Consider the following 23,610-nt stretch of genomic DNA (forward strand, 5'->3'; position numbering starts at 1 on the left):
TATTCATGGTGAACCTATGTTAACTAAACAAATCAGGTAGAGAAAGATGGAATTATTTTTTAAAAATTTGCATATATTATTAATATGCATATTCATCGGAGTAATCGTGCCCAATACAATTGGCTCAACTTGTTGCACTTATATACTGTAGATGGAAATCTCGAATCTTCTTTCAAACGTCCCCGCGTGAAGCAAACCTTCACCATGACAACCACCATTGCAGGCGTGTGTGCTTGTGTGTGTGTGTGTGTGTGTGTGTGTGTGCTTATTTGTTTATGCGCAGGCCAGCTGCTAAACACATGCAGAGAATTTGGTCCTCGCACCTCATTCTGTAGCATCCCTCCTTCCTCTCAGGCCATCCTTATCCCATCTCACTTCTTTCCATGGGGCGTCTGTTTGTGTGTGTGTGTGTGTGTGTGCGTGCACGTGCGTGCACCATCCGCTGCATTTTTCACATTTTCACCCCCACCCCTCCAGGCCTTAAAGGTCTTTTTCTGTCCCGGCGCAGACAGAATGCAAGCCGGAGCAGCAGGCTGTCATTCTGCAGGAATGCGACCTCCTCCTCCTCTTCTTATTCTTCTTCAGTTTTTTTTTTTTTTTTTTTGTGTGTGTGTGTGTGCGTCATGTTGCTCTTTTCCGTCTCGTCTGGCCCACACTTCCCCCAAGCTTTTTTTTTTTTTTTTTTTAATCCCCAAACCTTCATCTTTTTCCCCATTTTCCTGCTGCCAACGTCTGTCCTCGCTTATCATCTTGTACTCACTCAGACAGGATGTGAGGTCAGACGCGCAAGAGGAAGTGTGGGCAGCACATAAACACATTTTTTTCCGAATGTGTGTGTGCGTGTGTCTTTGTGGTTCTTCCCCGTATTAAAGAGTTTAGCATCTGGCCTCATTGACCACAAGTCGGAGCACTCAACATGTTTGTGTTTTGCTATAAACCACTGCATCTGCATTGGAAATTTTACAGAGCCCTATTAATTTATTATTATTATTATTATTATTGCAGTATCCAACTCAACATAGCCTATTCACAAATTTACCCCAAAAATTTTCTGTGCAAACCATCCTCATTTGTGTTTTTTTTTTTTTTTCCTGTAACACCCTGAGATGCCAGAGGATGGCACCAAAGCCCTAGCTAATAGGAAAGTAGTAAGTGGGGGCGAGGAATATGTGGAAGTATTAAGTACTACAAATAGTAGTATTACATGATGAAACTTGATTAAAATGGTTCATTTGAAATATTTACAATGAAAGCCAGTAATAATGTTTACTGGGATGCGTTTTTATCATTAAATATAGACCAGGTGAACATTACTGTTGATTCTGGAAAATCACACCTAGCAGGACGCTTAACACACCTGAGATCTTGTAACACTAACCAGTCACATGAAATTAACTTTGTATGCTCAATTTGGAGATTTTCACTTAGGGGTGTACTCACTTTTTCCGTTTAGTCCTATAAACTGTACTGTACAATTTGCATATTGTCCTTGAACCTTTCACATGCAAATAAGCATCGAACCAATCATTTTGTGCCGAGCTCAACAGGTGAAGTGCATACAGTAGCTCTGCTGTGACTTTTTAGAACACACACACACACTCACACTCATAGAGGGGGGGGGAGGTCAAGCTGAGGTTGCGCTTCCATGACATCACGGTTGCCATGACTCATACGTGCCCCCCACCCCCCAACCCACCCACCCCACCCCGGCTCCCCTGCAAACAAACACACGCTCACATTGTGATTTACAGTCGGCTAAGCTCCGCTGAAGAGAGCAGGCGGAAAAACCTTTGAGTTGGGGGGAGGAGGGGACCCCGTGTGGAGAGCGATGATGGAAAGGGTGGGAGGGGAGGGAAGGGGGGGCGGGGTTCGTTAAGGTGCCCCAGTCTCTTACGTACACGTGTGTGCATGCAATTCCACGTGCCTGTTAAAAAAATGAAAAATCAGCTTTGTATATACACCAAAAAAAAATAGCATAAACATGTGGTCTGTATTCATAGCATCAAATTTTTTTTTTTTCTGCCTCTCCAGATCATGATTCAGAAACAAAACGAGTTCAAGACATGCTGTCTACAATCGACAAACCACAGGTTGGTGCGCGCACCTTTTCCTCTTTCCGCACACATCCATCAATCAGCTCCTTGTCTGATGCTTTCATTGCCGGCACATGATCTTTTTTCCATGTTTTCCATCCTGTCTCGGTGGCTAACATAAAAATCAGATGCTTATAGGCTGGGGAAAAAGGCTGCAAAGTTGGCTTTTTTTCCCCCCCGTGAGGTTGAGAAGGAGACTGAAGCAGTACTCAGATAGGCCACACGAGGGCAGTATCCGTTCATCCTTTTCCCTGACACTGGTCAGCAAGCTGAGTAAATATGTTAAGGTCTACCCAGGGGGAAGAAAAACACTGTGAGCCACAAAACTTAAAAAAAAAAATTACTTTATGTATAAAAAGAAAATATAGTATAGTATAAATATAAAAGATGATTAAAAATTAGGGGCGACAGGTGATTAACGTTTTTAATTGTAATTAATCGCATGACTTCACTAGTTAACTCACCATTAATCACAAATTTTATATCTGTTCTAAATGTACAATAAACAAATTCTAGGTTTTCATACTCTTGTTAACAAAAGTGGAAAAAAATTGTTAAACTAATAGAAATAGTTTAAATGAATTTTTGATGTTTATAGCCGTCAATGGCAGTGAATGAATTAGAAAAAAAAGAAAACGTTATTAAAAATTTGGGGCGTCAGGCGATTAAAATTTGTAATCATAATTAATTGCATGACTTCGCCAATTAACTCACAATTAATCACAAATTTTATATCTGTTCTAAATGTACAATAAAAAAAATCTAGGTTTTCATACTCTTGTTAACAAAAGTGAAAAAAATTTGTTAAACTAGTAAAAATAGTTCAAATGAATTTTTGACGTCTATAGCCGTCAATGGCAGTGAATGAATTAGAAAAAAAAAGAAAACGTTATAAAAAATTTGTAATCATAATTAATTGCATGACTTCACCAATTAACTCACAATTAATCACAAATTGTATATCTGTTCTAAATGTACAATAAAAAAAATTCTAGGTTTTCAAAAGTGAAAAAAAAATTGTTAAACTAGTAAAAATAGTTCAAATGAATTTTTGACGTCTATAGCCGTCAATGGCAGTGAATGAGTTTTAAACACACAATGCAAATTCTTCTTTGCTTTATTTAGTTTGACAGTAAATTTTAACTAGTCTAGCGACTAGGGAACAAGTGAAGGATTCCAAACCCTTTTTAAACACGCTTGTACGTTTCTTCGCAGGTGTCCAATCTGCAGGCCCGAGCCGTGCGCCTCTCTTGGGCGCCCCCCGCAGGCCTGGCGAGCCGGCACAACAACGGCATGCCCGTGTCGTGCTCCTACGAGGTGTCCCTCTCGGATAAAGGGCGAGACGGGAAATTTCGCATCATCTACAGGTAATTTCCAAGAGCAAACAAAATCATTTGTTTCAACAAAAAATTTGGAGAGAAAAAAAACATTTATCCATAATTGGCTCATTTATTATTTTTTGGGTGTTCCAAAGTGGCGAAGAACTGGAGTATCATCTCAAAGATCTAAGGCCAGCGACGGACTACCACGTACGGTACGTGCGCCCCTCGCATCTCTCAAGCAACAACTTTGTTCGCTGCTTTCCGAATTGACCTTTGTGACCTTTGCACGCGTTTGCCGACAGGGTGTGCGCCACGTACAACTCGCTGCGCGGCTCGTGCTCCGAGGCGTGCGCGTTCACCACGCACTGCAGCGTCAGCGTCCCCGACGTCCCGCTCGCCCCCAAGCTTTCCCACCGCACCAAAAGCACCCTCACTTTACAGTGGAAGGTAATCATAAGCCAAATGTTTTGCCAAAATCTTTCACTGTCCAGTGACGAGCACGCGTTGGTCAAATTTAGCTCGGTTTTCTGAAAAGAACGTTTTAACTCCAATCTTTAAAAAATTGACGGTTTACTGTGGTTTTTAAAAAAGCTGTCTGTGACCGGTAAAGGTGAGGTGATGAGCAGAGAGGGGAGGGGTGAGCATCTACACATGGAGGAGGAGGAGGGATTAAGACGAAAAATACTGTGCTAGTTTTTGCTCTGTTTATTAATAAACTGAGAGTTTTGGGGCAAACATTATACTTTTTTTTTTTTTTCTTTTTTTTTTACAAAATTTGACATCTTAATGGGAAAATTAATTTGTTTTAACAAGATTAGATTTTTTTTTAGGGATAAATAACCATTTATTGTTGGTATCGGAGAAAACTTCTTTTTTGTTTAATTATAATACTTATAATAGAATACTGCATGTTTTTTTTTTCAAATTGTAATGTTTTTTTAAACTCTTTAAATTTAGCAGGAAAATGTGTTTTCACAAAATGTTGCACTCATATCGTAAAGACCATTTGTTTTAAGTAGTTTTGATGTTTTTACTCCCCAAAACATTTTAGTTTTAACAAAAATCTACTTTTGTATAAATTTGATGATTTTACTTTCAACTGAATTTGACACTTTTGTCACAAATGTTTTTTGTCAAAAAATGTTCCTTTAATAAATTTGATTGTTTTTTTTTATAAACACAATATGATGTTTTTGTTCAGAAAGGGCATTTATTATATATTGTCTTCAATATTATAATACATTTATTTAATGTTAATTTAATGTTTTTATAAAAAAAACCTCATTGAGTTAATTTTGTCATTTTCAGCAGAAACATTAATTTAATTAAATTTTATTTAAATTGTACTTGTACAGTTGGCAAGTTTGCCAGAAAACCTTTTGAACAAAAAATCTCTTGAATAAATTTGACACTTTAACCGTATAATACATTTGTTTGATAAAATGAGACCTTTTTTTAAAATGGAAAATGCATTCAATTTACCAAAATTGTTTTAGCAGAATTTTTCTGTTAACTAAACTTAATGTGTTTTTTTTTTTATGGTGATTTAAAAAAAAAAAAAAAAAGCTTTAGTTTGAACACAATTTTGCCATTTTATCGAAGCAATGAATTTGTCCATTTATTGTTTGTCCTCATTCAGCCACCAGGCGACAACGGATCCAAAATCACAAACTACCTGCTCGAGTGGGATGAGGTGAGTGAAAATTGCCATACATTTCTTTTTTGCAAATGATGACCGTTAATTGAATTGTTTGCTTGTGTGTTTGTCCGCCGGCCGTGCGTGCGTGCGTGCGTGCGTGCGTGCGTGCGCAGGGGAAGAAGAACAGCGTTTTCCGGGAATGTTACTTCGGGAGCCAGCGGCACTGCAAACTGACGCGTCTGTTCCCCGCCTGCGCTTACACCTTCAGGGTGGCGGCGCACAACGACATCGGCACGAGGTAACCGCCAGCCATGCCGTCAGAAAGTTTCGAAATAAGGAAAGGCATTATCAGGGTTGTTATGCATTCATAGCGCACTGCAGGAAGGTTCGATTGAAAGCAAATCTCATTTTCACCTGGTTTTGAACTCCGGCCAGCTCACGTGTTGCTAACAATGGGAAATGTGTAAATTGCATTTTTTGCCATATTGACGCCCGTTATGCTTCCATTTTCTCTCCCGTGTGTCATTATACGGAAGAACATCATAAGTCTGTGTGACTTAAGGTGAGCGCAGGAGGGGACGGGAAGGGCTGGGACTGTATATGTAAATTCTGCACACTTGATTAAGCAAGCCTGCTTTTGTATTGAAAAATGAATTTTGTTCAACTTGAAATGGGGAAAATGCATTTGTTCTTGCTTAATTTGACATTTTTACTTGAACATTGTACATTCGACAATTTCATCCAAAATTTTGATTTCAGTAAACTATAATTAAGGGTTTGTTTTTTTAAAACACCAAAATGCTTTTTTAAAATCATAAATACTTGTTTTTGACGAGAAAATGCATGTTAAGTACTTTTTACTGACTCGATGTCACATTTATTTATTTATTTGCTGGTATCGGCAGCCTCCACGAGTACCCGGACCCTGTACTGACGGTACTCGCCCATTTATAGATATTAGCCGCAAAATTTTGATCTTAAAAACGGGACAAAAAAAATTAAAATAAATTAAATTAAAAATAAATAAATTAAAAAAAAAATTTAAATTTGAAGTTTTCAATGGAAAAGATTTTTATTAATGACTTTTTTAACACAAAAAATATTGATGTTTTAACAAAAATTAACATTGATATTGGGACTGTGCATTTATTTTGGACTAAATTTGATATCATAACGGAATTACTGTTTTTATTAGTAAATTTGTTTCACCCAAAATAGATGTTTGGATGCATTTTAAAACTATATTGGACTTTTTATGGAACAATGCATTTGTTTTACAGTAAGTATTTTTTTTTTAAAAGTTAAGTCTTTATTTAAAATTTTTTTTCAAGTTTTACCTCAACATTTTATTTAAAAAAAAAAAATACTAATTTCATTTGATTTGTATGCTTTTTTTTTTTTAAATACAAAATTAGACATTTTTATTAGGAAAAGATGGATGAATAGAAATATAGAGATCGATGAGATCGATAACTAGCCTTCCTCCACAGTTTTATTTTAACTCAAAATTTTCTGAGGTTTTGTTTTGTTTTTGACAATAATAAGATAAATAGATAACCTCTAGTTCTTTTCTCTTTTTTTCGCATTTTGTAGCGGCTTCAGCTCCGAGGCGGTATTCTACACCATGGGCACGCTGCCCGCCCTGCCGCTGGCGCCGCGTCTGGTGAGGGCCGGCGTGTCCTGGGTGACGCTGGAGTGGGGGCGACCCGAGGGCAGCTCCAGCGAGGAGCAGCTCAAATACACCCTGGAGATCCAGGAGGACAACAGCGTGAGCGTCCCGTCGTCAGTCAATGCGGCCACATGCTAACACGCGGGTTGCTAACACGCGCCTATTGAACCTCTCCCAGGGAGCTGACTTTCACCCGAAGTACACTGGAGAAAACTTGACCTGTACTGTACAAGGCCTGAAGAGGAGCACGCAGTATAAATTCAGGGTGAGTTGGCCGCAATGTCACGCGGAACTCGGCCAACGTGAAACGCCGTACAATAAAAAAAAATTCTAGGTTTTCATACTGTTGTTAACAAAAATGGAAAAAAATGTTAAACAAATAGAAATAGTTCAAATAAATTTTGGACGTTTATAGCCGTCAACGGCAGTGAATGAAGAAAAAAGAAAAAAAAGTATTGTTAAAAATTCGGTTTTTAATCGTAATTAATCGCATGACTTCACTCGCGATTAATCACAAATTTTATGTACAAAAACTAAAAGTACAATAAAAAAAATCAAGATTTTCAACAAAAGTGGGGAAAAAAAAAAGTTAAACGGAAATAGTTCAAATGAATTTTTGACGTTTATAGCCGTCAATTGCAGCTAATGAGTTGAATAAAAAAAAAATAGACATTTATTGGCACTTAATCTGACATGTTTATTGAAAACAAATCTTACAGCTGATTGGACGTATTTTTAATCGATAAATGCTTTTGTTTTATTTGCTTGATATGACATTTTGATTGCAAAATTCATAAAATTTTAATTTAGTTTTACACTCCAGTTTTAAGTTAATTCATTTTAACTAAATTTGGCATTTAAAGTAAAATGTGTTCATTTGAACTAAATTTTATGTTTTGAATGAGAAATGGTAGTCATTAAATAAGAATGTAATGTTTTTATTGTTAAAGCGAATTGTTAAACAGAAATATGTGTTGACACTAACTCAAATGCAAGCCCCTCCCCTATTCAAATTTGGTCATTTTTTGCCATCTTAAAATAAAGTGTAATTGCGCATCCACTACAGTAGGTGGCAGTGGCACTCTCATTGTCAGTGTGCAAAGAGTATTAGCTCCTCTGCAGAGGTTTTGAATTTTTGTAACTAAATTTTGCATCGTAAATATTCGTTTAAACAAAAATTTAATAAATTAATGGAATTTTTCATGTGGATGTTTTTGTTCTAAAAGTGTATTGCTTGAACAAAAGGTGACATTTTTAACTAAAAAATTTAACTAAATTTTATGTTTATCTTAAATATGTACAGTATTTGTTTATAGCAGATTTAATGTTTTTTAATCAAAATAAAAAAAAAAAAAAATTTTTTAAAGCTCTTGTGACCACCATTTTGTGGTGAGACAATTGACTGCAATTTCACATGTTTCTTAGCATGATGGTAGACAAAATGGACTGCAGCGTGTAAGTGTACGTACCGTGTATGTTGTTGAGCAATCATATGTAATGACAGCTGCCGTACTTCTCCACATACCCAAAAGCACCATTTACGGCATTGTACAAAGAAATTCCCATTACATTCACGTTATTCACCCCAGCCTCCATTACCTGACATGAAACCTATCTGCCCCCCCCCCATCCCCCCCACACCCCACCTTCTGTCTTCTCCTCCCATCGGACGCAGCTGATCGCATCAAACATGGAAGGCAAGAGCAGTCCCAGCGAGGTCCTGGTGTGCACCACCAATCCCGACAAGCCAGGACCGCCGTCCACGCCGTGCGTCGTGGCGTCCACGCCGTACGCGCTCACGGTCTCATGGGGTGAGGCCTTCTTCGTTTAGGGTTCGATGGGTCAAAAGGCAAAAAAGAATCATAATAATAACTTAAGATGTGAGCAGCTAAAAAGGGGCCGTTGGGGGTACTGTAACTAGTTACCAAAAGTAAAACAAACAAACCAAAACAAGAATGCAATAATAATAATACAATATATTATTATGCAGAATTAATAACATAATATTTAATAATATAAAAATTATACATACAATTTCATAAATAAATAAATAAAAATAGATATAATATATGCACTATATTATATAAATGTTATACATGAAATTAACATAATTAATACTATATTATTTTTGATCATGGAAGCGGTCATTTTCAGAATTAAGGTTTGGCGAATTTATTGAAGATAATGAAAAAAAAATGCACATTTAAGTTTAGTCAATCAAAAATTTACCGTATATCAAATAAATGAAAACATTTAAAAGAAATATATAATTTTCAAAATATTAATTCCTCTCTGATGATAATAATAATAATAATAAAATAATAATGATACCATTTTGTTACATAAACTCTTCTCTTTGTTGGTGCTTTGGTGAAATGTGCAGGTGTCCCTAATGTTGTGTCCCGCATGTGTGCATCTGACTTCATCTTAATCCCAGCAAATGTTAATGACACGCGCGTCAATTCAAATGAGAAGCATCTTGTTGCCGAATTGCTCGGGGCCAGATTAAATTGCCCTTCTGTCGTTTGTCTCCCTATTTTTCGATCTGCCAGATCCCCCCCAGGACAACGGCGGCTCCGAAGCGCTCACGTATTTGTTGGAGATTAGCGAGGGATGCTCGGAAGGTACAAATGTGCTTTTATTGATTGATTGATTGATTGTTGTCTGATAATTGTTGCAAATGAAAGTAAAAGGCTGTAATTGAGGCTGCACTCACTCAGTCCATTGACGGCGATAGACGTCAAATATCTATTTTTACTGGGCTGGCTTGGGAGGGGGGGGGGGGGGTACCAAGCCCCGGTACTAAACTGCTTATTTTGATGTGTGGGTTATAGGGGTGAAACTAGACATATGGACGCTCTATTTCTAATAGAAATGGTTCAAATGAATTTTTGACGTCGAAAGCCGTCAATGGCAGCGAATCATTCATTTTCCACTTTTGTTAACTAGAGTATGAAAACTTAATTTTTTAATTTTTTATATTTAGAACAGATATAAAATTTGTGATTATTTGTGAGTTAACTAGTGAAGTCATGCGATTTAATTACGATTAAAAATTTTAATCGCCTGACGCCCCAAATTTTTTATCTTTTTCTTTTTTTTATGAATTAATGGCAATGAATGATTTAACCATTGCAATGACAAAAATCTTAAACTGATCTTACACCAAACTTGCATAGCAGTGCATATAAGGAAAAAAACAACAGAAAATAAATCCTTGTATATAGTCGAGGCTCGTTTAGTTTTGAAATTCTTTCTTCTGGGTGACATTTCAACAATTTGCACTTTTGGATAATTTGTTCAATAATTCGATATTGAATATCGCATCTTGTCGTCCTCACATCGCTGACATGCTTCGCAAAAACATTTTGGCTCACGTGCACTCAAACAATTTGCTAATAACGGACGATTTGAATTTCTTTCGGATAATCCTTTCCAAAATATTCGCTGCGAGGGCACCTCCTATCAATCTGGGTTTTTTTTCGTTCAAAAACATCATGTATAAGGACCGACGGAATCATGGCTATTCATTGTCATGTCAGGTTGCGCGCGTAATCAACATCGTTCCCTCCTGGGCGTAGAATTGGATTGAAAATGTCGTGGGAAAAAGACATCCTCCAAAAAACGATACACTGACGGGAATCGATGCGGGGATCAAGAATTCGTGGAATTGGTCCTGGTTGGAAAAACAGGTCGACGGCGGCCCGCTGTCAGAGTTCATTTTTAAACACAAAGAGCCCGGGGAAAGCGCTTTGCGGTCTTTGCGATGGGAAAGTGATCAAGTACGGGGCAAAAGGTTGGCTTTCGCTCAAACAGCATTGCGAGGGAAGAAGGCACGTAGAGAGGAACATACTGAGAAAGCAAAACTGCGAAATGTCTGGTGAGTCGGCGTATTTTGTCGAATTGAGGCTAAATTGACTTTTTGTTTGCTTTCATAATGACTTGTTTTTTTTTTATGCTGTTTTATATTCGTTTCAAATTTCGGTTATTTCTCCAAAACTGTTCAATAGATTTTCAGTGTATGCTTCATTATGAATCTATAGTTTTCGCTATTGCACAAATCTTACAATCAGAGCAAAGATGCTTCAGTTATGTAATTATGTGTGTGCGCTTGCAGCCAACCAATGGGAGGTGGCGTACAGCGGGCCGGCGACAGAGTGCGTGTGCGAGCGCCTGGCGCCGGGCAGCATGTACCGCCTGCGCGTCTGCAGCATCACCACCGGGGGGCACAGTCAGGTACTTACTTCTATGATTATTGATTATTGGTAATCATTCCCTGCAATTCGCCAGGGAAATTCTTTCCTGCTCGTGATGGGAAAATTCTCTTTCATGAACCAATTGCGCAATTTTTTGGGGCGGGGTGACACTTCCGCTGCATCTTTATACCAACAGCACCATCTAGAGGAGTAAAAAAATATCCCAAGTGGTTCATGAAGCTTCATTTGTGAGTAATAAGCGGTTACAAAAATGGATGGATGGACGATTCCAGTCATTAAAAAAAACAACCACACAGTATTTCGAATTATTTATTATTAGAAAATGTTGTTATTAACTCATTCTTTCACTTTCACTGAAGCAACGCCCTTCGCTCCTGGCTGTTTTACTGGATTTTGACTGATTTTGCAAAGCCCACAGAATATTGTGTTCTTTTGTAGCAATTAGCATTAGAATATAGCTAAATTTCATCATTATTCACAAATCTGTTGGGGTAAACATTTTTTTTCCAACATGGCCCTGGTTGATCTCTTATACTCTGCTGCCACCTGTTGGTCGTTTTTGCCATAACTACCATTGCTTCAACCATTCTCTTCCGTTCATAGGCTGCATAAAAGCCTTCTATATGCTCTAGCATAAAAAAATAAAAAAAAAAACATATAAATACGTCTTTGGGGACGTGGTCATTTTTAAAATAGAACATATTTCTACGTTTTTGGGAGCAAATGACTTTGAATATTTTTATAATTATTTTTCTATTACTAAAGAACTGCAAAACTGCTGGTGCCAAACTACTTCACACTCTGTTGTTTATTTCTTCTCAAGTGCACTGTTGGCGAAGCGGTGCGCACGTTAAGCGTTCCGCCCGGGCCCTGCCAGCCACCGAGGATTGTGGGTAAAGCCAAGCACAAGGAGCTGCAGTTAGAATGGGGTGAGTACACAAATACACACAAAGTGTTTAGCCGGTTGATTATTTGTGATTTATTGCTGCGAGTCGGCTTAATCACTCTCCGGCTGCCCGATGCGTTTTCCCGGGCCCGCCCTAATGGACCCACGCCAAAGCGCGCTTGCCGCTTAATCGAGACTTCATTTAAAAAAATCAAGCCGCGTCCGGCTCGCTCGGGTCGGGGGGGGGCCCCCCGCTGGATTTTGCCAGGCGCCTTTTTTCCCAGAATGCGCCGCCAACGCTCAGGAAAAATATCCTTTTAGCCTTTTTTTAATTCGACACCCCGAGTGAGAGCAGATTGCCGCAATCAAGCGTCTGCAGGTGAAGGTGACCTACGGTGACCGCTTTTCACTCGCTTGGTGTGTGAATTTGCGTCGTAGCGGGTCGGGTCGTTCATGGCATCTTAGTTTGGCAATAGGAAAGCTGGAGGAATGTCGGGGGGGGGGGGGGGTGGCCTAAAGGGGGCAGTGCATATTGATATTGAAATATTTTCAAATATTTAAACCAAATCCATAACATTTTGTGTAGTTTTTTTTTTATTATTTGAAATTTAAAATGATGTCCAATAGTGTTGAAAATTTAGCGGCACAAACAAAATAAATATTCGCATTTCCTCTTTGTCACCATATTGTTGAACTTTACACCGGACATATTTTTTTAGATTTTAAAAGATTATTTTTTTTTTTCATGTTATTGCACAGAGTCCCCCGCCGCTGAAGGCGCGAGCGAGGCGTACATATTTAGCCTGGAGATGAGCGACGGAGACGCCCAACCGGCTGAAGTGTTCCACGGACCGGAGCTGCAATGCACCGTGGGTAGTTTGCTGCCCGGCGCCACCTACAGTTTCCGGCTGAGGGCTGCCAATGAGGCTGGGGTGAGAAAATGATCTCTGAAAAAAATGACAAAAAGCCCGATTATTTAGGATTAATCATTTATATATTTATTTATAATTATTTAAAAACAAAATGTCCTGCCTATTAATCGGTTTCCCCCCGTTTTTTTTTTTTTGTAGTTTGGCGAGTACTCTGAGCCAACGGTGGTCACGACTGCAGCAGGTCCTCCGGGCCAGTGCGGGGCGCCGCTCATCACTCTGACCAGCAACACTTGCGTGTCGCTCAACTGGGAGGTGAGAAACATTAACGGGAAAAAGTTCAGACTACAACTTGTATGCAAATGAGACATTCATTTTGGTGGTGCAAACAGAAGAGTGCAAAAAAAGTGGTCAGGTTGCCGTGGAAACGGCGCGCAGGAGAGCGTTTTTCGATGATGACCTCAAGAAAGGTCGTTAATGTTGTTTACGCTGTCGGTGACTCAATCGCAGCAATCAAGCTTGCTCATCGCTTTAATGGCGGCAATCCATCTTACATCACATCGAGTTTCGGTCTATTTATGGGTGCAGCCAAATCATTGTTTGTGTGTGCGTGTGAGTTGACATTTTTGAACTAAAACATAATAATAAGCAATTAATGTTTTTTACATTCCTATATAAACATTTTTTTTATATTTATTAGAATATAGATCAGAAAAATATTCTCATTTATGAACTGTTTTATAATGTCCTATTTTAATCAAATGTAAGTTAGGATTGGAGTAAGAACGTAAGTAAAGGGAGTGTATGAGCTGAATGTGTGTGTTGGTCAGAGTCCCGAGGGTTCGGGCAGCGACATATCGGAGTACCTTCTGGAGTGGGGCCGGGAAGACGAGCCCATGGAGCTGATCTACTGCGGCTCGGCCACACAGTGCGAAGTGTCGGACCTCACGCCCGCCACCAGCTACTGCTGCAGGTTACAGGTGAGGCGGCCAAGTTTGCCCTTTTTCATTGTTTCATTTTGTTTGGACTGTTTTTTAAATTCAGTTTGTTTTTAGAGTAGGTTTGAATTTTTTTTTTTTTTTTTGTTAGAAAATGTTCTTAGTTTTTATTGTTTTATTCGTTGTAGTATTTTTGGAAAATGTTTTTAGTTTTTATTGTATTTTTTTAAATTAGTTTTTAGTTTTTATTGGTTGTAGCATGCTTTATTTATTTATTGAAAATGTGTTTTTATTTTATTTTTTATTAGCTGTAGTATTATTATTTTTTTAATATGAGGTTTTAATTTTTATTAGTTATTACTTGTAGTATTTTTTTATATTTTTTGAAAATGTGTTTTTAGTTTATAAATAATTTTTTGAAAATTAGTTTTTAGTTTTTATTGGTGGTAGCATTTTTTGGGGGGGTGTTTTTTATTTTTTATTATTATTTTACTATAGTATTGTTATTTTTTTAATGTGAGGTTTTAGTTTTTATTAGTTGTAACTTGTAGTATTTTTTAATATATTTTTTTAATGTTTTATTTTTTATTTTTTATTGATTTTCTGAAAAATAGTTTTTAGCTTTTATTGGTTGTAATATTTTTTCTTTTCTTTTTGGGAGTTTTGTGTGTGTTTTTATTTTTTATTAGTTTTATTATTATTATCATTATTGTTATTTTATTGTAGTAGTATTATTTTTTTTAATAGGAGGTTTTAGTTTTTATTAGTTATAACTTGTAGTATTCCTCACCGTACACTTGCCAACAGTTCTGCCCGCCCCGCTAGCTAGCGCTAAGCTAGCCAGCGCTAAGCTAGCCCGTAAGGGTCTTACCGGTCCAAGTTTGCTAACTCTCTTTATGCTAGGACTGCATCAGACATGTAGATAGGAACTCTAAGGAAGCTATGAAAGAAACTAGTTTGCTAGGATTCAAAGAAAGGAAGGAAGGAAGAAGGTAGGAAGGATGGAAGATGGAAGAACAGAGAGTAGAAGGAAGGAGCCGTAGCTCGTTAAAAGTTTGAAGGGTTGGAGGACCAGCCAGGACGCTTCATGTTCTAGTTTAGTCACTTGAATTTTGCCCACTCTTCACCCCCAGGCTGTCAATCAGGCGGGGGCGGGGCCTCACAGCGAGCAGGTCAGTTTCCAGACACCGGCGACCGTTCCCGACGCCGTCTCCTCGCTCAGCCTCCTGGACCTGCCGTCCTCCTCGGAGACGGGCCACTCGCGCTCCACTTGTCTCTTCCTCAAGTGGGAGGAGCCAAACAGCAACGGGGCGGAAATCTCGTCGTACGTCATCTCTCTGGACGAGCGGACCATCACGGTGGAGCCGGCGACCAGTCACCTCGTCAGCGGTCTGCAGCCAGACAGCGAGTACGGGTATGCGGCCCAGTTTGCTTATTTCGATTGTGCAAAATGACCACTTTTGCAAGTAAATGGTTGAAAGAGCCGTAATTATGAACGGTAGATTGCGTGGCTTGCATGGCCAGACATACTGTGGACTTTTTTGACCTTTGTGGATTATTTCTAGTGGTTATTTCCATTATTCAAGTTGGCACTAGAAAGAAATGATCGCATTACTTATCGGAACAGGTTGACATTATGCCCATGTGTGACCAAGCATACCATCGACTTTTTTTTGGCTTTGCATTATTTTCAGTCATTTTGTTTATTTATTTCTAATGTGCGACGTGGCGGTTATTAGGTAAGACTGGTTTAAGGACTGTTAATTATATGACGGGTAGGTTGCTTGCACTGTTAATGGCCATACAATGGATTTTTTATTGATATTTTTTATTTTTTACTTTGCACATTATTTATTGTCGTCCTGTTCATTTTAAATGTGCAAGATGGCGGCTATCATGAATAGCAAGTAACAAACATATTACATTAAGTCATTTTAATGTTTTTTATTTTGCCAATGCATGACCAAGCATACCATGTGTTTTTTTGTTTTTTTGTGAGTGTGTGTTTTTTTATACTTTGTGGATCCTTTCTAGTCGTTTTGATGATTTCTATTGTGCAGCTGGTTTAAGGACAGTTAATTATATTGTCTGCCCTGCATGGCTTAAGGCATGCCATGGACATTTTTTGTTTTGTTTATAAATAATTCCTCATCCTTCTGTTTTTGTGGCCGTGATCAGGAATAAAAAATTGATAAATCTGTCTAGAATTAAATTATTTTTTTTTTTTTTGAATCTGGTAAAAACGTTTAAAATCCATCCTTTGAATCAAAAACAGGACATTTGAAATTGACTGCAGACAACGCACAATGAAAAATTGATTATAATTCAGTTACTCTTAGTATATTTAAATGATTAAGCCATTATCAAAATAGTTGTCACATTAAATTGATGATCGATTAGTTAACGATGAATCAATGCATTGTTGCAAATCGACAATATTTGACAGGTGGACGTGCCTCATCCAGCATCGCATGGAATTTTTGGGGGACTTTATAGATGATTTCTATATTAAATTGAATTAAATCGAAAGTTGACATTATTTTGAAAAGAAAAAGAAAAAAAATTCAAGCCTGGCTGTAGTGTAGTTGAGGACAGCCCTTTTGTTTTGTTTTTTTCCAATAGAAAATAATTTTCAGCCTTTGGGGGGGGGGGGGAAAACCCCTGCAGTAAATACTCAACTACTCACCAGCTGAATCACAATTTGCTGTTGTTATCATCTGTAAATTCTTCTGTTATTACCTGTACCAGATTGCGTTTGCGTGTGCCGTGTTTTCATTCTCAGCTTGTTTTTGTTCCCGTGTCACTCTGCTCTCTTGCGTAATGGCCGACACTGGAGCACAACACCGTGCGTGTGCTTGTGCATGTGTGTGTCCTTTGCGTGGCACGCTTGGTAGTTGTTGTTTTTTTGGGTACTTAAAAGTGTCTTAATATTCACAGCGGTTTGTTTGTTTGTGATGCCAAGTTGGTGTTTAGAAAGTGGTCGTGTTTGGTGCGGAGGAATCAGGAATATGGTTGACAAAATGAGAGTTTGGGCTCACAAACACAATCAATTTTGTTTAGTCACACGGACACACATTTAAAATAATTACTCAAATACCGTATATTATTAACTCCTTCACTGCCATTGACGGCTATAGACGTCAAAAATTCATTTGAACTATTTCTATTAGTTTAACATTTTTTTCCACTTTTGTTAACAAGAGTGTTGAAAACCTAGATTTTTTTTTTTAATTGTACATTTAGAAAATATATAAAATTTATGATTGATCATGAGTTAACTAGGGAAATCATGCGATTAATTACAATTTTAAAAAATGTAATCGCCTGACGCCCCTAATTTTTAATTATCTCTTCTTTTCTTTTTTAAATCGCGTCGGGCGATTAAAATTTTCAATTGTAATTAATCACATGACTTCAATAATTAACTCACGATTAATCACAAATTTTATGTGTTCAAAATGTACAATAAAAAAAAAATTCAGGTTTTCATACTCTTATTAACAAAAGTAGAAAAAGTGGAAAATTAATAGAAATGGCAGTTAATGAGTTAATGTATCTGTTCTTAATTCATCCATCTGTCCATTTCATTTTCTGCCTTTGCTAATTTATAAAATAAAAAATATATTTAAATCAAAAAAAAAAAGTAAATATTTTTTAAATAAATCTGACATTTTACTTCAATTTTACTTCAATTTTCAGAGGGGTCAGAATTATAGAACTAATTGATTGGTTGCCAGCTCATGACCTGTATGATCGTTTTCAATTAATGTTGGTAAATATTAATAAACAGTGATAATTTAATGATGCATGTTTGCTCACTATTTGGCAAGCTTAAGTTAGCACATTTGGTTTCATAAATACTTGGCTAAGATAGATAAATCCCTTACTAGCAACCACAATGTACTCATTTGAAAAACTACTAGAAATTAGTAAATGATGAAAAAAAAAAAAGTGTGAATAATAATGAATAATTGCAAAATAATGGCAGGTTCAATCAAACAGCCACCATTTATTAATTGAAAAAAATAGTAAATATTTGTTTAAAATTTTGTAATATATCACTGGAGTCGTGCTGAAATCTCCCATGTCACAAATTTCATATTTTTTCAGAAATTTTTGCTATTTGTCAGTCCGCACGTGTGGGTGTGATTTTTACAAATTTCTGACCAATCAAAAGTGTTGCGCTAAAGTTAATAATTGAACAAAGATGACGTTAAAAGTCATGAATATTCAACGCCACCGATCATTTTAAATGCATACCGCCTGCATGTATATGAAAGACGCTAATAATCATAATATGTTGGTGTCGGTGCCTCTCGTGGCCAGATGCGCTTGTTGTGGCCAAGCCGTGTGAACTTCAATCAAAGGTCAGCCATGTTGGCCTCCAAATGCCACGTGCGCGCCTGACGCAAGATGTCTGACCCCCACGCTAATTGCAATTTTCCTTTCCTGTGCTAGTCATAACGGCAAATAAAAAAAACCTAGAAAAAACTAATCACAACAGCAAATTTTAAAAAAAATAGATATTTTACTGACTTTATCCTTCAGTATTTAACTTAATAGAGAAAGTGGAAGAAAAAAAATCTAGTTTTTTTTTTTTTACGTGGGGGATATAAGTTGTAATATGTTCAAATCTAAAAAAAAAAACAAAAAAACAAGACAACCAAAAATAATAACCAAAAAAAAGTGATACTATGAGTGACACCTGTTTTTCATCCCACCTGTGCCGTTTAGCGTTCAGATCCAGGCGGTGAACGCCATCGGCTGCGGCCCGTCCAGCCCGCCGCTGCTGGTGAGGACGCGGCCGCTGCCCCCGGCCCCGCCCCCTCTGGAGTGCACCGCCGCCGGGCCGCAGAGCCTCAAGCTGAAATGGGGCGAGAACGCCAGCAACCTTCGCTCCGCCCTGCTGGCCGATGATGTTTACTACACGTTGCAGATGGAGGACAAAAACCACAGGTGGGTTCAACGCACGCACGCACGCACGCACGTGACTCTTTGTACACGCAACTCAATTGCCACTGACGGATATAGATGTCAAAGATCCATTTTATTATCGGAATTATGCTCTGCATTTAAATCCAATTAAATCCAACTTTATTTATATAGCACATTTCATATATAAAATGCAATTCAAAGTATTGTGAGATGTAAACATTTGAAATACAACAGAACCCACCCACCCTAAATCACCGCAAACATACACACACACCTGAACACCTACTTTAATAAAGTCACAAAGATCCACAGAGAAACCATGTGAGGAAAAACACCTCTAAGCACTGAGAAAAACTGCAGACTACTAGTCTTAATTTTACTATACGCAAAAAAATAAACATTTAAAATTATTTGAAAGAAGAAAAAAAACATTTGGGAATTTTTTTTATTTTTATATAAAATTTGATTTTCATCTTTTTAACCTCGTATATTGTTTTGATAAAGATGAAAGTAATATAAATATATATATAAAATAAAGTAAAAAGAGGAAACTAAATGACTGTGAATTAAAAAAAAATAATGTCAAAGTGTTTATTTTTATGAAAAGATTTTCATTTTAATTAGCAACAATTTCTGATTTATATGCACCACATTTACCTAAATTGATTAATAAAAAAATATATGTGTATAATGTGTATAATTATTATTTTTTTAAATCTGATTTTAACCCAGAAATTGTTTTAAGTCAAACTAACTATTCCTGTTTGAAAAATGTATGTATTATATATAATTTTAGATATATTATTCATAAAATTCAAATACAAAGTTGAGACTAGACTAGACTACTCATTTTTTCTTCTTCATTTTTTTCCTTTTAATTTTTATTACGTTTCATTTAAATATCATTTTATTACTGGCTATGTATGTACAGTATATAGAATTGAAAATTAATGCAGAATTAATGAATTGTGTGTACTTAAATGTTACACAAAAATGTATAAATTACAAAATGCATCTTCTAAAGTTGCTCAAATGAAATCCTTTACTTACTGGTCACGTCAACATCACATTTGTTGCATAATAAGAAAGGTCAGTTTTGATTGACGGAAAGGCATTTAACAATATTTCTCATTGTAGTTAATAGCATGTTTTCTTTCTACATGTACCTTTTTATAATTCCTTTATTTAGATGTCATGAGAATGTGCAGTTGTACCTAATAAAGTGACCAAAGGTAACCACTTTGCCTCCTCCACCTGCTGCTAGTCAATCGCACAAACGTCAATACGACACCGAAAGCATACACAGAGCATGAGCAGCTCATTAGAGGCCGTGTGTGTGTGCGTGCGCGTGCGCGGTTTAACCAGATGTACCACAGAGGAGTCACGTTGAGACCCAGCGAGGGGAGGAGGAGATGAACATGGCCGCAGATGAGCTCTATTCTATTAACGCGCTTCTTAAAAGGTGCTCGGGCAGATGTAAAATGAGGAAACGAGCCCGGTCGATGACCTCCTCGCGACCGTCCTCAATCATGGTGAAGCGCTGGGGGGGGGGGGGGTGCTTGGCGTCGTACCCCAGTTAGCCGATGGATAGCGATCCGACAAAAACATGCAGCGCTATATGCGATTATGCTAATTTCTGCTGCGTAACATAGTAGTAATAGTAATAGCTTCTTTCAAGGGAAAAAAAGAGACCTAACAATAACCCAACGGGGGGAAAAGCTGAAAATAACACAATACATAATACATGAAATAATCTGTAAAAATACCAAATCATGTGAAATACATAAATTCTTTTTTAAGCTGATTTTAAAAATGCCGTTTTTCCAAGTTTGACCTATTAAAAGCTGCCCTTAATTCATAAATATTACTGAATATTTTACCATATTGTGTTTTAATATGAAAACCTACATATGTATCCATCTGCGTCATTTGTACCAGCTTGTTTGTAGCTTTGTAATTGCTAATGCTAAGCTCGCTAACGTTGCGCTTGTAGCTTCATCCTCGCCAATGCTACGCTTGCTAATGCCACGCCAGTAGCTTTGTCCTCGCTGATGCTACGCTCACTAATGCTAAGCTAGTTTGTCTAAGCTACGAATGTGTGAGAAGCGTCCACATTTACAAAGTCCCGTTTGTTTGTTGCGTGACAGGCCAACAACTATTATGCTAATTTCTATTGTGTAAGACAGTCGTAACAGTAATAGCTTCTTTCAAGGGAAAAAAAAGAGACCTAACAATAACCCAACGGGGTGAAAAGCTGAAAATAACACAATACATAATACATGAAATAAACTGTAAAAATACCAAATCATGTGAAATACATAAATTCTTTTATAAGCTGATTTTAAAAATGCCGTTTTTCCAAGTTTGACCTATTAAAAGCTGCCCTTAATTCATAAATATTACTGAATATTTTGTGTTTTAATATGAAAACCTACATATGTATCCATCTGCGTCGTTTGTACTAGCTTGTTTGTAGCTTTGTAATTGCTAATGCTAAGCCCGCTAACGTTGCGCTTGTAGCTTCATCCTCGCCAATGCTACGCTTGCTAATGCCACGCCAGTAGCTTTGTCCTCGCTGATGCTACGCTCACTAATGCTAAGCTAGTTTGTCTAAGCTACAAAATGTGTGAGAAGCGTCCACATTTACAAAGTCCCTTTTGTTTGTTTTGCCTGACAGGCCAACAACTATTATGCTAATTTCTATTGTGTAAGACAGTAGTAACAGTAATAGCTTCTTTCAAGGGTTCCAAAAGACAACTAACAATAACAACCCATTGGGGTGAAAAGCTGAAAATAACACAATACAAAATACATGAAATGAACTGTAAAAATACCAAATTATGTGAAATACATAAGCTGTTTAAAAATATATATTTTGTAAGCTGATTTAAAAAATGACGTTTTTCTAAGTTTGACCTATAAAAGCTTCCCCTTAATTAATAAATATTACAAAATATTTTACTATATTATATTTCAATATGAGAACCTATATATGTATCCATCTGCGTCGTGTGTACTAGCTAGTTGTAGCTTTGTCCTCGCTAATGCTAAGCTGGCTAATGCTTCGTCCTCACTAATGCCAAGTTCGCTAATGCTACATTAGTAGCTTCATCCTCGCTAATATCTACGTAGGCTATAAATATTCATACATACATGTATATTGTGTATACATCCCTCTGCTGGGTTTGCCTTTCTGTCAAATTGTATTTTGTGATTTTCATCATGGGATAATTGACCTTGGCAATCTCATCCTTCAAGGGAGCCCCAAAACAGCGGCTCGGTGAAAATTTATACAAACATATGGAAAAGCCCAATGCAAATAGCTCAAATGTAATTTTCGGGTTTTGGCCGCCTCACTTCATAAGCTTCTATCCAATTGCCTCTCGGTACCACCTCGCCAACTCATGCATTTTTATTCCTCTAATCGCATCTCAAGCAAATCCACTTCGCCGCGAGATCCAATACAAGAGCTGTGTGTCAAAAAAATTGCAATAATTTCGATTGTCAGACAGGCAGTACTTTTTCAGGACAAATCGTGGCCCCTATTGAAATAGAAATGCTGAAAGTGTCATTTACTTGAAAAATATATTGCATCCTTTTTTTTTTTTTTTAACTCATTCACTGCCATTGACGGCTATAGACGTCAAAAATTCATTTTCCACTATTTCTATTAGTTTAACTTTTTTTTCACACTTTTGTTAACAAGAGTATGAAAACCTAGAAGAAAATGATTGTACATTTAGAACAGATATCAAATTTGTGATTAATCGTGAGTTAACTATTGAAGTCATGCGATTAATTACAATTACAAATTTTAATCGCCTGACGCCCCTCATTTCTTATTATCTTTTCTTTAAAAATAAACTAATAGAAATAGTTAAAATGAATTGTTGACGTTTATAGCCGTCAATGGCAGTGAATGAGTAAAAAAAATAAATTCCGATTACAATTAGATCATAAGATCATTACAATATTGTTGTTGTGTGGGTGTGCCTAATAAAGTGTCCCGTGAGGGAATTTAGCTTTTTATTTCTATATATAAGAGCACAACATGTTCTGTCCTCCCTTCGCTTCAACTCTTTCTTTCAAAATCCAGACACTTGATTTTTCTCATTTCCTTTGCGCTCCATGGCAACGTGACCCAGACTAAAAGCCTTCCGAGATCAACAAAAAAAAGATTGTTGCAGGTTGAACCCAATACTATAGATTAGCCTTTCGAAAATAATCAAGTGAAACGAGAACATCATGCTGCCATCCTCCTTTTGCCCTCTCGTCGGTGTTATTGCAGGTTAAGTCAGATCGAGGCCTCGTTAAATGCCTGCCCCCGGATCGAGTTAAGTGCTAATGAAGCCACGTTCGGTGGCTTGATGATGATGGATTGTTAGCAGATGACGACGAGGGGCTGTAAATTGGTGGCTCGTTTATAACACCTGACTTTGCACAAGGGTGTGGCGTTAATTATCACACCATGCGTTTCATCAGGAATGTGTCCAAAAGAATCCATTTGGGGAAATGTATGAAGTGAAAAATAGACACCACACCTCAATAAAGTTCAGTGTTGATAATTTATTATATAATATAACTATTGTGAATTTGTACTTGTGCATTTCATGCCGCACCGGACCACTTAACTCAGGGATCCCAAAAAATAAGCGCCTTACCTCAAATAAATGCCATAGGGAAAATTCTGGGGTATTTAAAAAAAAAATACAATTAAAAGAAGATTTTTTTTGTTATTGTAATACATTAAATTTTAAATTTTTTTTTTTTGACTTAACGAGCGCGTGTAACTTTAATGCAACTAATTGCCCCCCCCCCCCCCCCACGCCTGTTGTCGCCAGGTTCATGACCATCTACAGGGGCCCCAGTCACACCTACAAGGTCCAGCGGCTGACCGAGTCCAGCAGCTACACCTTCAGAATACAGGCCACCAGCGACGCCGGCGAGGGCCCCTTCTCGGACAGCCACACCTTCTGCACCACCAAGTCGGTGCCCCCTGCCCTCAAAGGTAACACGTTTTTAAAAATCGGATTTCCCCCCCA

At 37.5% G+C, this 23,610-nt stretch overlaps 1 protein-coding gene across 4 annotated transcripts in view; it reads left to right on the forward strand.

The window, feature by feature from the left end:
* The window catches only part of fndc3ba (fibronectin type III domain containing 3Ba), a 94,199-nt gene that overhangs the window by 61,536 nt on the left and 9,053 nt on the right, over positions 1–23,610 (forward strand). For all 4 annotated transcript variants that reach the window (XM_077561845.1, XM_077561854.1, XM_077561860.1 and 1 more), the window contains exons 8-25: positions 2,032–2,090; positions 3,309–3,460; positions 3,568–3,627; positions 3,718–3,862; positions 5,055–5,108; positions 5,228–5,352; positions 6,648–6,822; positions 6,902–6,988; positions 8,399–8,534; positions 9,276–9,347; positions 10,841–10,959; positions 11,764–11,869; positions 12,586–12,758; positions 12,897–13,010; positions 13,526–13,675; positions 14,767–15,047; positions 18,368–18,589; positions 23,410–23,576. In XM_077561845.1, the coding sequence (XP_077417971.1) occupies positions 2,032–2,090; positions 3,309–3,460; positions 3,568–3,627; positions 3,718–3,862; positions 5,055–5,108; positions 5,228–5,352; positions 6,648–6,822; positions 6,902–6,988; positions 8,399–8,534; positions 9,276–9,347; positions 10,841–10,959; positions 11,764–11,869; positions 12,586–12,758; positions 12,897–13,010; positions 13,526–13,675; positions 14,767–15,047; positions 18,368–18,589; positions 23,410–23,576 (2,397 nt within the window). The remainder of the gene's footprint in view (positions 1–2,031; positions 2,091–3,308; positions 3,461–3,567; positions 3,628–3,717; positions 3,863–5,054; positions 5,109–5,227; positions 5,353–6,647; positions 6,823–6,901; positions 6,989–8,398; positions 8,535–9,275; positions 9,348–10,840; positions 10,960–11,763; positions 11,870–12,585; positions 12,759–12,896; positions 13,011–13,525; positions 13,676–14,766; positions 15,048–18,367; positions 18,590–23,409; positions 23,577–23,610) is intronic.

The sequence above is a fragment of the Vanacampus margaritifer genome, chromosome 1 (assembly GCF_051991255.1).
Source record: "Vanacampus margaritifer isolate UIUO_Vmar chromosome 1, RoL_Vmar_1.0, whole genome shotgun sequence".
Lineage (NCBI taxonomy): Eukaryota > Metazoa > Chordata > Actinopteri > Syngnathiformes > Syngnathidae > Vanacampus > Vanacampus margaritifer.